This window comes from Mirounga leonina, unplaced genomic scaffold, assembly GCF_011800145.1.
Source record: "Mirounga leonina isolate KUSES-001 unplaced genomic scaffold, KU_Mleo_1.0 Mir_175, whole genome shotgun sequence".
NCBI classification, from domain to species: Eukaryota; Metazoa; Chordata; class Mammalia; order Carnivora; family Phocidae; genus Mirounga; species Mirounga leonina.
This window is the reverse complement of record NW_023270453.1, coordinates 20,909,077-20,925,223: the sequence shown is the minus strand read 5'-3', so window position 1 is coordinate 20,925,223 and position 16,147 is coordinate 20,909,077. Positions and strand designations below refer to the sequence as shown.

The 16,147-nt window shown below is 44.7% G+C and overlaps 1 protein-coding gene across 10 annotated transcripts in view; it reads left to right on the top strand.

The window, feature by feature from the left end:
* The window catches only part of ZMYND11 (zinc finger MYND-type containing 11), a 128,977-nt gene extending 115,724 nt beyond the window's left edge, over positions 1-13,253 (top strand). For all 10 annotated transcript variants that reach the window (XM_035021761.1, XM_035021759.1, XM_035021760.1 and 7 more), the window contains 5 exons: positions 3,496-3,703; positions 4,024-4,092; positions 4,785-5,057; positions 5,338-5,523; positions 10,998-13,253. In XM_035021761.1, the coding sequence (XP_034877652.1) occupies positions 3,496-3,703; positions 4,024-4,092; positions 4,785-5,057; positions 5,338-5,523; positions 10,998-11,120 (859 nt within the window). In that variant the 3' untranslated portion in view covers positions 11,121-13,253. The remainder of the gene's footprint in view (positions 1-3,495; positions 3,704-4,023; positions 4,093-4,784; positions 5,058-5,337; positions 5,524-10,997) is intronic.
* The last annotated feature ends 2,894 nt before the right edge of the window (positions 13,254-16,147 follow it).

Genomic DNA, 16,147 nt, shown 5'->3' with positions numbered 1-16,147 from the left:
TAGTGGAATTTAAATAAAGAATTTAAAAAATTAAAAAGAAATAAATGAACAAGCAAAAAAAAAACCAAGTTTAGTGGCAAGAAACCTGCGACTAATTTCCAAAAGAGTAGTTCCTTCACTTCCTTCACAGATGCGCGCTTAGCGGGCCCTCTCGGGGCAGGAGACATAAGTGATGCAACGTGAACGAGCTGTGGTGGTTTTCGGTGTTCTCAGTGCATCACACCCGGTGTGTTCCGTCTGCCGTGGGAACAGGCAGCGCATGCGAGGCAGGGACGCGGAGGACAGCATCGCGGCTCTGCTCTGTCTCCCCGTCGCAGACCGTTGTCTAGTCCCTCACCCACAGCCAGGGCTTCAGTAAGACCTGTCTCCAAAGAGTCCTTGCAAGGGTTAACGAAACCTTTATACACAATCACTGAAGCAGAGTGCGTGGTTGGCAGCAGGGACGTCATAAAGATACGTGTTACTGCAGATCCCACGTGACGGAAGATCTAGGTAACATAGAAAAACCAAGAATTCGGGCGGTTTGTAAAATGTTCGAACTGTTTAGTGCCTGTGTTACAGTTTTTCATCCACGTTCAGACAGGCTTACACTATCTTCAACCATGAATGGTATTTTTTTGTCCTTTAGTATATTATTCAGATCATGTTTTAAGAGAACATGTGAGCTAATCTACTTGGGTTCTGAAGAGAGAATTACAACATTACATTACATTTCCAGAGGTTTTTTTCTTCTGAATTTATTATTTCCTGGAAGATTTAATCAAAACAGTTCTGGACAGATGGGACTCTGAGGACTTTATTGTAGAAAATACAGTTGACCCTCAAACAAGAGTGAGGTTAGGGGTGCCAAGCCCCCCCAGTCAGAAATTCACATCTAACTTTTGACTCCCCTAGAAACTTAACTGAGAACAGCCATTCTGACAACATACTCTGTATGTTATACATATTCCATGCTGACGTCGTGTGTGAGGCCCTGCACAGGACAGACCCCTGCCGTCCAAGGCTCAGCTGAAAAAGATCCATGACCTCACAAGAAATCCAGAATCCTCTTCCTTTTCTGCTCCTCATTACTATGTACCCAACACGATCCTTAAAGTAAATGATGAGGACGTACCTTTAAAGTTCTACTCCATCTTACTAAAATACTGGATTTATCAAAAAATGAACCTTATACAATTATAATCATGAGTTTTAATGAAGCAACATGTCACACACCAAGAAGAGATGGCTCATAAAGGCCCGAGCTGCAAATTCCCATATTATTTTTACGACATTAACCATTTTTAAGTGATCATCTCGGTGGTACTGTGTACATTCACACTGTTATTCAGCGTCACTATTAATAAATACTTCTGCCACCTCATCCTGTCTTTATACATAGGTGGGAGAAAAAAACCTTATACAAAAAAATGGTCTTGGACTCGCCTATTCTGTATGCTCTGTATGGAACGCGCTGCCCTTCCCCAAGACCCTGAGCAAGTGTCACACTCCAGGAGGAACGGCTCCATGGGAGCATGATTCTTCTAGGATTTGCAAGGTTTCCTTCCCGAGGAAGAAGTAACGGGAGAGGTTGGGCCAGCCAGCAAGGCTGACTCCCTCTGCTGCAGGTTCCTGGAGGCAGCCGGGAGTCATGGGCAGGAAGAAGCACACCATTTTGAGTTCATTTGCCAACAGATCACCGAGCTGTCGGAGAATGTGTATGTTCAGGATCGACAGATGTGTAGATACAGCCAAATTAGATTCTACTTCTTTTTATTAGACTTACCCTACTTTGCAGGATGTTTTTTGTAGATCATATTGCATAACGCGTGGTCCTCTTTAAAGTGGAATCTGATATCTGCAGTCATGGAAGGGATTCCAAGAGAACAGGCCTGCCCGTATGAACCGCATGGAGACAATACGTCTCATGTTAAGAACAGATGTGAATCAATTTTATTATATCCAAGGGATAAGTAGACAATTTAAGGAGAAAAAATACTCTCATGGGTCACAGATCATCCCAGGCAGTCCACACTGCTAACAACAGAAATCTGTCTCAGAAACCCTGCTTTTAAAAAGTGAAAACATACTTACTGACTGCCTGGTACATAATAGACAATGAATATCGTTGACTTAAAGAGTAAATACGATACTAACTCAAGATCAAATGGCAGGGAGCTCCTCCAGAAGCCAGATTTCGTCTGTGGTCTTTGTGTTAGAGTTCGGAGCTTTTAACTATCTTTGTAGGGTTTACTTTGTAGGGTTTCTAATGAAGCATGTACTGTCAGGTGAGACACTGGGTGGAATATTTAAAAACATGTACGTGGCAGTCCCAATTTCACGGGTCCAGCTGCCAGGCTATAACATTAGGACCGTGTATTGAAATTGTAAAGCACATAGCTTAGCTTGTGCTGCGAGGTGGAGGTCTGTATTCATGGCTTAGGCGTATGTGCCGTGACTCCCTCGGTCCCTTTGGTCCTCAGGCAGGGGTCTGAGCCCCCGTCACTAGGCCACCGGTGGAAGCTGACCGCGTGCGCTTAGAAGACTAGGAAGAACAAATCTGTGTGTGAGGTGCTCTTTCCCCACTTGGTGCTCTAGAGAACATCTCGTGCACCTTACTGTTTTCTGTCTCATTTGTGCCCCTCCCTCCGCTGGGATTCTCTCCCCTCCTGTGGCACTCGCATCCTTTGAGATCCAGCCCAGCTGCCGCCCTCCTCTCTCCAGAACATCCCCGAGGCCCCCGGGCCACAACGCCGCATCGCACTGTCCTCACTTCTCGGTTGGGACACACTCCCTTCCCGGCAGAGGCTGTGTGTGCCGGCACCACGCAGTCCTGCCCCGAATCACCGGCTTACCCTAGCCCGTCTGGGCGCCAGCTCCTGCCGCTGTCGGGTGAGGCAGGATCCCACGGTCAGGCCCCATTTACTCTGGAGTGTGTCGTGCCGTCGGTGGGCACACAGGCAAGTCCAGTCAAGGTGTGAGTGCCTAGGAAAATGTTCTTGAGTTTTTAGCCTTCTTCCCAGCAGAGCTGCATGTAGTTTTGCATCCAGTAGTTTTGGATCAGTATTACACATAATTCAGAGACACTTTCATATCTGAGTTCTTGGCTGCTGAACGATAAATCATTAGTGATGATTTGTGTAGTGAATACGGATGTGCTAGCAATGTCAGGGAGTGGGGAACAGAGTTGGGATGCCCTTGTGTTGTATGTCCGATCTGTGTATACTCACGACCTGCAGCTCTCGTCTGCCCAGAGCCAGGTGTGAGCGCCTTCCTGGGCAGGTAGGAGCTGTGACACGCTGACCTGGCTAACGGAAGCTGTGGGCAGTGCTGAGGTACGCGTGAGTCGTCCCGCTCTGAGAACTGTTCTCACCCACTTCCTCCTGGGTGAGTGTCTGCATTGCAGCCGTCACCCACGGCCGCTGGGCGTGGAGTCACCCCAGGCCCTGCTTTGCACTGGATAGAGTGTACTAGCATTCTGGAAGTTTCCAACTGTGCCTCTGGTGTTTCTTGAAGGGCCTGGATCCCATCGGAAAACATACAGGACATCACAGTGAACGTTCACCGGCTGCACGTGAAGCGCAGCATGGGCTGGAAGAAGGCTTGTGACGAGCTGGAGCTTCATCAGCGCTTCCTTCGTGAAGGAAGGTTCTGGAAGTCCAAGAACGAGGACCGAGGGGAGGAGGAGGCGGAGTCCAGCATCTCATCCACCAGTAACGAGCAGGTGGGTGTCCCCGCGGGAGGCTGCCTGTCAGTCACTGTGGATGGGAGCGCGGTTAGCGTGCACTCCTCCCCTCGTACCACACGTTGGTCGAGCGCTCTGCCGCAGGAATCAAAACAGGCAGTCCACAGCCCGGGTCCTGACTCACCAGCGAGCCAGCCAGTGCGCAGCACGCCAGCCCCCGTCCCTGCCCTGTGCGGGAGCTCTGTGTGTGGGGGCTGCGTGGGCTTGAGGGGGCAGGTTACTCACGGCTCACCTGCGGGCCCCTGGCCAGTGTCCGTACTGTCTGGAATAACATGCTGCCCCTCTTATGATGCCCGCAGCTAAAGGTCACTCAGGAACCAAGAGCAAAGAAAGGACGACGTAATCAAAGTGTGGAACCCAAAAAGGAAGTAAGTGGCCCGCGTTGCAGCGTCCAGGTGGCATTGTGTTGGCCACGGTCATGACAGTTTGGTCCAGCAGTGCCCCTGAAACGCTGCCGTCAGGGGCCCCATCTTCTGCCCGCCCTCGTCGCTAGAAAAACGCGCACACCCACAGTCTGCATCTGAACTCTGATATTTACTCAGCATTATTGAAAACAAAGCATTTACCCAATCCTTCAGTTAGGTCAACGTTGAAAAACTGGAGGAAAGTATAAGCTCAGCCTTTCAAAATTACAGATTCATGCTCTAAAACCAGGTGTTCCTCTTGGCACAATTCCAGATGCTTACTTAGGGAGGAGTGGTTTAGAACTTTAAGATGTCTGTTAATGAATCTAGTCCACAGCACTGACTCTACATTGATAAGGGTTTTCTGTTTTATATATTTCTGTTTAGTCTGAGAAGCCAAGACCGTAGTGTTCATTTGCAACAAACTTATAGACGAAGTTCCTATTTCCAATTATCGTGGCTATTAATTGCATAGATGTTTTTGGGGTTTTTTCCGTCGGTTTAGTTGTGCTAAAATACACAGAATTTGCCGTCTTGATTGCATGGGCTGTAATAGTAGCTCGTCACCATCGTTCTGGTCTGACCAAGCTTGCTCTTGAACCAGTGGGCGGTTGGGCGGCATTGTGTCACGTCTGCGTACTGTTCTTGTCCTATAGGAACCAGAGCCAGAGACGGAAGCTGTGAGTTCCAGCCAGGAGATCCCCACGATGCCTCAGCCAATCGAAAAGGTTTCTGTGTCCACTCAGACCAAGAAGTTAAGTGCCTCTTCCCCACGAATGCTGCATCGAAGCACCCAGACCACCGGTGACGGCGTCTGTCAGAGCATGTGCCACGACAAATACACCAAGATTTTCAATGACTTTAAAGACCGAATGAAGTCTGACCACAAGCGAGAAACAGAAAGAGTTGTGCGGGAAGCTCTGGAAAAGGTAAAGCCGCCCTCCCAAGGACCCCGAGCATGACAGGAGTTCTCGGATAGCGTTCCCGTGGGCCCAGCCAGGCAGCTTCTTTAAAACTAGGCACATCTTAAGGTGGCATTTTAATTAATAATAATACCTGTTTTCCTTCACCTAAGACGTGTACAGCTCTTGAGGAAATGAAGGGAAGAGGTACATCCGTTAAGTAGAAACTGTGGAGGAAGGTTCTTTCGGGGGAGGTGGTCCATGTCCATCGAGGGCAGACGGTTACGGGCTACCGTTTTCATTCCAGCTGCGCTCGGAAATGGAAGAAGAGAAGCGACAAGCTGTAAATAAAGCTGTAGCCAATATGCAGGGTGAGATGGACAGAAAATGTAAGCAAGTAAAGGAGAAGTGTAAAGAAGAGTTTGTAGAAGAAATCAAGAAGCTAGCGACACAGCACAAACAGCTGATTTCTCAGACCAAGAAGAAGCAGTGGGTAAGTATCTGTATGATTTCAGTCTGACTTGTGAACATGTTCCACCCAGTGTGCGGACGGTGAAACGCTGTGTGATGAAACTCAGCTCAGAATGACCTTGTGGAATATGGGATGTTTATACCTGAAATAAGGTCAGATGTGAAATGATCAGCTTTAAAGAATTTTTACATTTTTACTAAAAGTCCTCTCCTCTGTGAACTCCACGACCCACGTTACTGAGTACTGCTCAGGGTTATTTTGTTGAGTATATGAACGTTCAGTGCATGCTCAGTGTGTCTGATGGACAGGACTTAGCCATCGGTGCACGTCCTGTGCCCTGACGTTTGCCCGCTAACTCCTGACACGCTTGGTGTCCGCATCACAACAGCACATTTTTAGGTTTTGCTGCATAACATTTATACATTAGATCCTTTTTACTCGATTTGCTTTCTGATGGCATCTCACTGGACTCTAACTCCTCTTAGAATCTGACACACGGTTCCTTTTTCTCCGTGTCGTGTTTGTGACTCTTGCCCTAGATTGGGAGCTCTGAGCACACCTGTCTACTTGTCTCAGCTAACTGTTGGGGAAAACGTTTTGGTCCCCAAAACTCATAACTTGGTTTCGTAATGAATTACTGTAAGAAGTGTTGCGATTCTTCACTGGATCCAGACTACATTTTGTGAAGAGGGTCTTTCTATGTCCAGTAAATGTTCCCTCAGGAAAGTGAATGTTATAAATACTGTGATAAAAAAAGGAAAAGGGAACTTAGCATGTAATTCAGAACTTGGTAGAAAAAGCAGATGAGTAAGGAAATAAATATCACCCAATGGGAATTAAGGTGTGCTCAAGATCATCACCACACACAGTCCCCGCACTCGTCTGTAATTCTGTCTTCACGCAAAGACAAGCAAAAGCTAAAAAGTGGGCACTAGACTTACGGGAAAAACCCCTGTAAGTTTACTGAAGAATCAAAGAAACGGGAAGAGGAGGCTGGAACAGGGAATAGCACACTGCTGTTTCAGCCTTTCCCAGCTGTGAGGCCGCCGGAGCGCCCCGCGGCACCCGGCTCTCCGCTCCCTCTGCGCATCTCCAGCCTGTCGCAACAGCCGAGTTGCCGTCTGTCTGCCGGGTATGTGTACCGCATCTTCTTTGTCCACTCGTCCGCTGATGGACACTTAGGTTCTGTGCTTTGGTGAATACGCTGCAGTGAAGTGGGGCTGCCGATATCTTTTCTGTGTCCTGATTTCATTTCCTTTGGACAGACACCCAGTAGTGGGATTGCTGGGGCGCAGGGTAGCTCTATTTTTACATCTTGAGGAACCTCCATACTGTTCTCCACACTGGCTGCACCAGCTTGCATTCCCACCAGCAGTGCACGAGGGTCCCCTGTCTCCGCCTCTTCGCCAACACTTGTTATTTCCTGTCTTTTTGGGTCTAGCCGTTCTGACAGGTGTGAGGCGGTACCTCATTGTGGTTTTGATTTGCGTTTCCCTGGTGCTCAGACGTCGAGCGTCTTCGCATGTGCTTATTCTTGTATCTTTGGGGATGTGTCTCCTCAACTTCTTTGCCCGTTTTTGAGTCAGGTTGTTAGTATCAGAAGTTTTGTATATATTCTGGATGTTAATTCTTTTTATTTTTATTTTTATTTTTTTTTTAAAGATTTTATTTATTTATCAGAGAGAGAGACAGACAGAGGCAGGCAGAGGGAGAAGCAGGCTCCTTGCTGAGCAAGGAGCCCGATGTGGGACTCGATCCCAGGACCCTGGAATCATGACCTGAGCCGAAGGCAGAGGCTTAACCGACTGAGCCACCCAGGTGTCCCCTGGATGTTAATTCTTAACCAGATGTATGATTTACAGATATTTTTCTCAGTCTACTCTGTAGACAGTGTCTCCTGATGTACGACCTTTTAGAATTTTTATGAAGTCACTTCATTTTTTCTTTTGTTGCCTGTGCCTTTGGTCACATCCAAGAAATCATTGCCAAATCCAGTGTCGTGAAGCTTTTGTCCTACGTTTTCTTCCAGAGTTTTATCGTGTTAGGCCTTACATTGAGGTCTTTGATCCATTTTGAGTTAATGTGTGTGTGTGCTGTTAGGTAGGGGTCCAGCCTCCTCCTTTGCATGTGGAGATGCAGTGTCCCCAGCCCATTCTGTTGAAAAGACTGTCGGCTCCCCATCGAGAGGTCTTGGCATCCTCGTCAAAAGTCCTTTCACTATGTGAGGGTTTCTTTCTGGGCTTTCTGTTCACCTCCCCTCGTCCGTCTGTCTGTTTTTATGCCAGTTCACCTCCCTTCGTCTGTCTGTCTGTTTTTATGCCAGTACCACGTGGTTTGGTTACTGTAGCTTTTGTAGTAGGTTTGAAATGAGGAAGTGTGAGTCCTCCAGTTTCTCCTTCTTGTCTTCAAGTTGATTTTGGCTATTTGGGGTCCATTGAGATTCCACATGAATTTTAGGATAGGTTTTCTATATCTGAAAAAGTTTGAGATTTTGGTAGGGATGGCACTGAATCTGTAGATGGCGTTGGGTCCTGCTGACATTTTAACAGTATGATGTCCTCCAATCCACAAACACGGGGTGGGTTTCCATTTGTTCATGTCTTGAATTCCTTTCAGCGGTATTAGGTAGTGTTTGTTGTGCAGGCTTTCCCTCCTTGGTTAAGTTAATTCCTACGTATTCTTCTTTGAGTGATTTTAAACAGAATTGTTTTCATCGTTTCCTTTTGAGATTGTTCATTGTTCCTGTTAGAAATGCAGCTGATTTTATGACTTTGCGTCCTGCTACATTGCGGTATTCATTTGTTCTAAAGAGCTTTGTTCTGGAGTCTTAGGTGTAGAAAACTCTGAAGATCAAACCATATGCAAACAGGTAAGTTTATTCAAGTATGGATCTCATTTTTTTGCCTGGTTGCCGTGGCTAGAACTTCCTGTACTCTGCTCAGTACAAGTGGTAAAAGTGGGTGCATTCTTGCCTTGTTCCTGATTTTAGAGGAAAAACTTTCAGTGTTTCACTAAGTGTGATGTTTGCTGTGGGTTTTTCATATGTGGCAGTTTCCTTCTATTCCTGTTGAGTGTTTATCATGAAAGGGTGTGTTGCATTTTGTCAGATGCTTTTTCTACATCAGTTGAGATGCTCATGTGGGTTTTTTCCTCGTTGTGTTGATGTGCATATTACAGATCGATTTTCGTATTTTGGATCACTCTTGTGTCACAGGACTATGTCCCACATGGTCCTGGTATAGAATCCTTTTACTGTGCTGCTAATCTTTTGTGGAGGATTCTGTCCCACTGTTCAGAAGGCATCCTGATGTATAGTTTTTGTTCCTTGTAGTGTCTCTGTCTGGCTTTGGTGTCAGGTTATGCTGGATTCACAGAATGAGGTAGGAAGTGTTTCCTATACTACAGTGTTAGGGGAAAGTTTGGGAAGGATTGCTATTGGTCCTTAACTATATGCTAGAATTTACTAGAGTAGCCAGCAATTCCAGGGCTCTTTTTTTTTTTTAAAGATTTTATTTATTTACTCATGAGAGACAGACAGAGAGAGAGAGAGAGAGAAGCAGGCTCCCAAGGAGCAGGGAGTCCGATGCGGGACTCGATCCCAGGACCCTGGGATCATGACCTGAGCCAAAGGCAGACGCTTAACCATCTGAGCCACCCAGGCGCCCCCAGGGCTCTTTTTTATTGAGAGATTTTTATTAGTCATTCAATATGCTTAAATTTCTTTGAGTTAGTCTTGGTAAGTTTTATTCTTCTGGGAATTTGTCCATTTTATCTAGTTCTTAAGTTTTCTAAGACGGAACAGTTAATAGTACTTTCTTAAAATCCTTCATATTTCTGTAGAATCAGTAGTAAGATCCCCACTTTCATTTCTGATTTTAGTAATTTGAGTTCTCTCAGTCCATCTAGTTAAAAGATTGAAAAGATAATAAAATTGACAAAAAAAACAACGTTGGATTTCACGGATTTTCTCTATTGTTTTTATGCTGTTTCATTTATCTCTGCTGTAACCTTTATTGTTTCCCTTAACAAATTTGAGGTATTGGCTGGTGTCCTTTCTCTTCACCTTGTAGGACTCCCCTGAGCATTTCTTAGAGGGCAGGTCACAAGTTCCCTCAGCTTTTGAGTATCTGGGAATTTTAAAATTTATCCCTCATGTTTAGAAGGACAGTTCTGCTGAATATAGGATTCTGCATTGACAGTATTTCTCTTTTGGCACTTTGAAGATATCAGCCCACTGTCTTCTGGCCTCCAGAGTTTCTGATGACAAAGCTGATGGTAACATATTGATGATCCTTTGCATGTGACAGTTTCTCTTGTAGGCTTCCAGAATTCTCTTTTAACTTGGGCTTTAGAAAGTTTGGAGATAACGTGTCTTGATGTGTGTCTCATTGAGGTCCTCTGACTTGGAATTCCTTGAGCTTCTTGGATATTTATGTTCACATCTTCTATCAGATTGAGAAGTTTTCAGCCATTATCTCCGCACATAATCTCTACCCTGTCTTCTCTCCTTCTGTGAGGTTCCCAGACACTGGACAGTGTCCCCCAGTCCCTCAGGTTCTGCTTGGATTTGTCTTCAGAGAATCAGTGTTTCAGTTAATGGACTTTGCAGCTCCAGATTTTCTTTTTGGTTTCTTTTTAATGGTATTTCCATTTTGTTCACACACATTAACTTTCTCCACATCTCTCTTTAGTTCTTTGAGCATCTTTAAAACAGCTATTAAAGTCTTTAATATCTCTGCTGTTAGGCCCTTTTCAGGGACAGTTGTTTTTTTTTCTTTGAATGTTCCTATTTATATACCTTCATTTTTTTGTTGTTGAGGCGGAACACTGGACATTTGAATCTAATTATGTGGTAACTCTGGAACTCTTTTCTCCGCCTTTTCAGGTTTGCTGATTTTTGTTTTGGCTGTCTTTGTGCTGAGAATCCGTCTGAGGCACAAACTTAAGGACTTCTCAGGTCTTTTCTGAGCCTCTCCTTGGGCGTGCACACTTTCTAAGCTTCCCCTTCGATGCCCTTAGTTCTGCGCATACACAGCGGCCACCACGCGGCTGGAGGTGGGAGGCAGTTGCTACTGTGCTAAGAGCTGAAATTGACCAAAATTAATCAGAATTTACTGTCCCCAACTTCCCCGAGAAATTGGAAGCCTTCAGGAGACTGCAGAGTTCCAGAATAGTTACTTAAGACCGATTCTGTCGATGCAGTTGTTGTCCACACGGGGAGAGATGCGTGGTGCTTCACACCCTGTCATCTTTCCCGAATCCGCTCTTTAGATTTGTATGCTGATGGGGATGAGCAGTAGAGTGAGAAGCTGATGTGCCAGGGACGCCCACACTTGCTGGTGACGGGCTAAATGCCGCGGCTTCCGTGGCCCCCCTGCTCCCGGCTGCTGGGCGTGGTGCATGCCACACACTCGGATATTCTTGGCGACAGTCGTGGAAGGCTGAGCCACATGGATCCTGCAGGTCTAACCACGGCCCCGATTTCTCCCCTGCAGTGCTACAACTGTGAGGAGGAGGCCATGTACCACTGCTGCTGGAACACGTCGTACTGCTCCATCAAGTGCCAGCAGGAGCACTGGCACGCCGAGCACAAGCGCACCTGTCGCCGGAAAAGATGAAGGCGGGCTTTCCGGGGGCCTCCGGCGCGCACTCTTCTCAGACACAGCGGTTTTTGTTTCCAAGAAGCCAAAATTGTTTAGAATTTGCTTCCCATTTTGCACCAGCCTTTAAACACTTTTCGTGAAGAAATTTTGCACAGTAGTTTAAATCTTTTGTTAATGCTCCTCCGGAGTTTTTCAGGGGGTAAAAGTAACATCAGTGGAGGGTATTATTTTAAATAAATTTTAATTGAGAATTTGTTGCATTTTCAGCAAATTTTAAAACATTTTTAGGTTTTACAGAGATTTTAACCTTTAACAACAGATCTTTAAAAAAAACAACAGGTGAAGACAAGCAAGTTTAACAAAGACACATTTAAAATAGATCTGAATGTAAGAACTACAGAACTGTTTCAGAAATAAAACATACTACCTTGATGTGGAATTTATTTCTTAACCTTGTTGAGCTGGTTTTGTTCAGCTTAATTTACTGTTTAAAGGCATTATCTGTTGGTTATGCCAGTGGGTATATGATTGAATTTAGGGAACAGGGTTGACACAGCAGGTGCTAGTCCTGCATATTTTTTCTTAAATATTTCCCAATTGTGTTTTTCATTATTTCTTTTCAATATATAACTTTTATAACAAATTATTAGCTTTGATCTTGTAGTTTAAAATTGCAGGGAACTGGGGTAATCTTTTACTGAGCTGGATCTTAGAGAAAATGAATATTTAAATTTTAAAGTTTGCACATTTCATCTTTGTCCTAACGTGAGTGCTTGTAACAAGATAAACAAAAAATAAAAAGCCAAAAACTACCTTTATCCATCCATGAAATTATAGATGAGGCATACAAATTTCTTTAATGCTTCCCTTCCCTCCCCAAGTATCATCTGATTGCCTATTATCTGGTGTCACCTCGTATATTGTAAATTAATACTAAAAGGAAAGAAAGCACTTAAGTTTCACAGAGGCCGTTATGTTTGTAGTAATGGGTCATTGCCTACTAATGAACTCCATCACTGTACACAGAATGAAGAATAATGCATGTTAATTTTCTTGTATTAAAGATGCCGTGATTTGTAAAAAGTCTGTATTTTGCGGAATGTCTGGATTAAGAAGCATTACCAATAGGAATGGATCGATAGTTGAATAATGATTTTTTTATACATAGATATATAAAATTCAGCCAGGAAAACTTAAATTACTTTTTTTTTAAATCTCGCCATTTGTTTTTTCAAAGACTGAGCTTAGACCAAGTCAAATTCCCATTTATCATTTAGTTATTTTTAAAGGTTAGAGAAATAATTTGTAAATATTTATTTAGACCTTTGATATTTATTAAAGCAATTACACACCATGGAAGTGAGAGAATCAGGAGGAAAACCTTTTTAAAAGTTTTCTCCAGGTTTGTCAGGGTCACTCTAAAGATGAAAATGTAACTAAGTCTTCTGTGAAATAATCCTCCATCCAGTCCTGATGCTGTTGAGGTGGTGACACGAGTTAATCGACAAGCTGCTGCCTGGCGGCCCACTCAGCACCGCGCCTGAATAAGGCAGCGACTGGGCGTCCTGTTCCCCTCCCCCCCCATTGCTGTGTGATCGTCAGCGTCGCCATGGTGCCGTGGTCTGACTGAGACGTTGTAACCGAGAACACTTACCTTCTCTGATTGTTTTTCAAGTTTTAAAACTTCGATCCACCCCTATGAGAGCAAGTTATTGTGGAAATATTTTTGGTGTAAAATCATTCCAGAGTATGTACTATTTAACTGATAGCTGCATGAAAGTAAGATTCGTGTTACTTTGGCTTTTTTGTCTCCGTTGACACGGTTGCACATTTCCAAGTTACTACAGCGTGAAAACTGTGTGTTAAAAAAAAAAAAAAAAACAAAATTAAAAAAAAGAGATTGTGGCCTGGTTTTGTAAAAGTTTAGGTAAAATTACAACTGATTGTTTTAGGAATCATTATTAAAAATTTTCTGCAAATCATAAAGCTATATCAAGGTGTTGAGCTTAGCCACTATGCACATTGTAATTTACTCATTGTGGCTGTCCAGTTCTATGATGCATTCTGGCATTTTGTAAGCTGCTCTGACTAGCAATATATAGATTCATTTAATGTGTTAACATTGGTTAATAAATGTATTTAAAAAAACTGGCTTTAATAAATTGGTTTGCTATAGGGGAATGGGTGAAACCCGCAAACACAGCCAGATCACATGGTAGTTTACCATCGGTGACTTCAGCTCCTGTGGAGGGTCTTACTCATTCACATAAACATTTGAGTTGACTTTCATCAGCCTTCAAGAGACTGAAAGTACTTTCACTGTTTTGTGAAAAATTTAGGCCCATTTTCATAACCCTTATGCTCGGCTGAACACTGACCGCATCTTGCAACTCCATCCCATGACGCCCATGTCTGAGAAGGCCAGTGTCACCCCCCAGATCATCACGTAGTGTATGGCTTAGCCCTCACCAGTACCTTGTTCCATGGTTCTCGACTCCGGAAGTTAGGATCGCAGGAGAGCTTGTTAGGGCGTTGCTGGGCCTCACCCCGAGCATCTGCCCTGCTCACCACTTCCCAAGTGCTGGTGACATGGCCATCCCTTCATGAAAAGCCACCTACATTCACAAAATGAGCTGCATAAAATTTTAGTATTTCACAGATTCCTAGGGCCCATCTACAGGCTCCCCACACCCCAGAAGGATCCAGGTCCCTCAGGTTACAAATCCCTAATCCATGGGATTGGACAGGCAGAAGTTTGATGGGCAGGGAGGCAATAGGGGCCTTGTTGACCCCCAATCAGACCCTCTCAGATTCGTGCATGCAGATCACCTGGGAATCCAACTAAAACAGAGTCTGACCCGGTAAGTTTGGGGTTGGTGGAGCTGGTGTTCTGCCGTTTCTCATAATCTTCCGAGTGATGTTGATTCTGCTGGCCAAGGGTCACAGCGGAGAGGCAGGGTGTCGACGGGCATGTACATTAACAAAGCTACTGCGCTAAATAAAAACCACAAATAATGCTGTCAGATGAAAACCTTTAATGTCGGGCACATAGGTAATTTTAAATTTTCTAGTAGCCATATTAAAAGGGGCAGGTGACATTCAATATAATACATCTTAATCTAATATGTCCAAAATATTTCAGTATATAATATACCAATTAGACATTTAACATGCTTATTTGGCACCAAGTCTTCAAAATCTAGTTGATAGTTTTAGGCTTTTAGCCATCTCCATCTGGACCAGCCACATTTCATTCACATGTGGTTGATGAGTATCTCAAAAAAGACCTTTGTCTTAAGTAAGGCCCCATCCCTGCCTTACCTGTAGGCAGTACTCATTAAGCAAATGTATATTCGAGAGCCTACTCTATACCCAGCAGCTGACAAGAATTTGCCAGAACCTGAGCTGAGGGGAGGCTCCTCGTCTGTTTCCGAGTCTGAGACTTAGAGTGTGACATTTCAATTAGGCAGCCCTGGAAGGGGATCCGAGGGATTGCTATGGCTCTACATAGGGTTTGAACACTTTTATCCAGTCCAACTTCTTAATCTCACAGTGGAGAGAAAGCTGAGGCCCAGAGCTGCTCAAAGTCGAGACCCATGGTCCCAATATCAGCCCCTTGAAGACTGCAGGTGGCTAAATAAAGTCTTGCAATGGTAACAGTCCCCATCTTCCAGGAACAGGGCAGAGTATAACTGAAGGTGTAGGACATTAAGGGTATTCAGAAGACAGTGTAAACAGCATTAATTTGTTCACTCGTTTAACAAATATTTGATCTACAGCATCTGTATTAGATGCTGAGTATATAATCACGAGGAGAATAGACATTTCCTGTCCCCATAGTTTATGATCTAGTGAAGGCATTCAATATATACAACATTCTACTTAAAAACCAGACTTTAGTGCAATGAGGAAAAAATACAAGACTATAGGATATAGAGAAACCATAAAACTTAGAAGGCAGAAGAATTGGGGAAGGCTTACAAATTTTATCTGTAAGGGTGGGCACGAGTTGGCTAGAGAAGAAAGGCATCACAGAAGACCCAATATTGTTTTGGGGATGACTCATTTTTCTCCTTTCTACTTTTACTATGCATATTATTTTTAAAATCAGGAAGAGTTTGAAAAAAATTCTTTGCTGAAGAGGTCTATGTCGTTAAGGGTCATGGAGAGTAACGAGAGAGATTTGATGTGGTTAAGGAAGCTGAAGGACAGGAAAAGGGGATGCTGTCATGGCGCTGGAGAATAATGAAGGGTTAACTGCACGGTGACTACAGAAGAGGGGGTGGTATGAGAAGATTAGAGAACCTGCTCTTGAGAAGTTTGTTAATGAAGGGGAAAAGAAAAACACGAGGGAAATTATGTTCAGGAGAAGAAGAGGAACACAAGACTGGCATCAGCATCATGGTGAGTGAGATGTTCAACATAGAATCAGATATCTATGCACCAACCAAAGTGCCTTTATGGTTGCTGTGGGATCCAGCAGCATGTGCCCAGAAGAGTCTCATCCACCTGTGCATTTGGTAACAGGCAGACACACTTCCCTATGGGCTGTGGAACCAATGGAGCAAAGAGCCTGCCCTAAGCCTTCTTGCCACATTCGCAAAAACACCTGGAGAGTGTTGACCTGGCCAGATACCTCCAGAAAACAGAGACTGCAGAAATCCAGGAACCCTGGAAGCATTTTGGTTCTCTGCTTTGCACCCCCAAGGAAAGACCACACAGGGCTGACTGGCAGCTGCAGTGACCTCTGTGCTGCAGAGGAGGAGAGCGGTCAGGAGACCCCGGCCACCCCAGTGGTGTAGGATGCAGCTGCAGAACCTACAGTCCCCAAGTGCGACCTCCATGGCTGGCAGGAGGAGGAGAGGAGGACAGGCGCAGAGAAGAATATTGAAGGGTGGTGAGCAGATGCAGTTCCTGATGACTGCACTCAGCAAGAAGTCCACCGGCAGCCTCTGGGAGCACAACACATGGGGGCCTCCGCACCAGCTACAGGGCATCCCCAATTCCCCAGAGCAAAACCCACACAACCCTGGGCTCTGCAG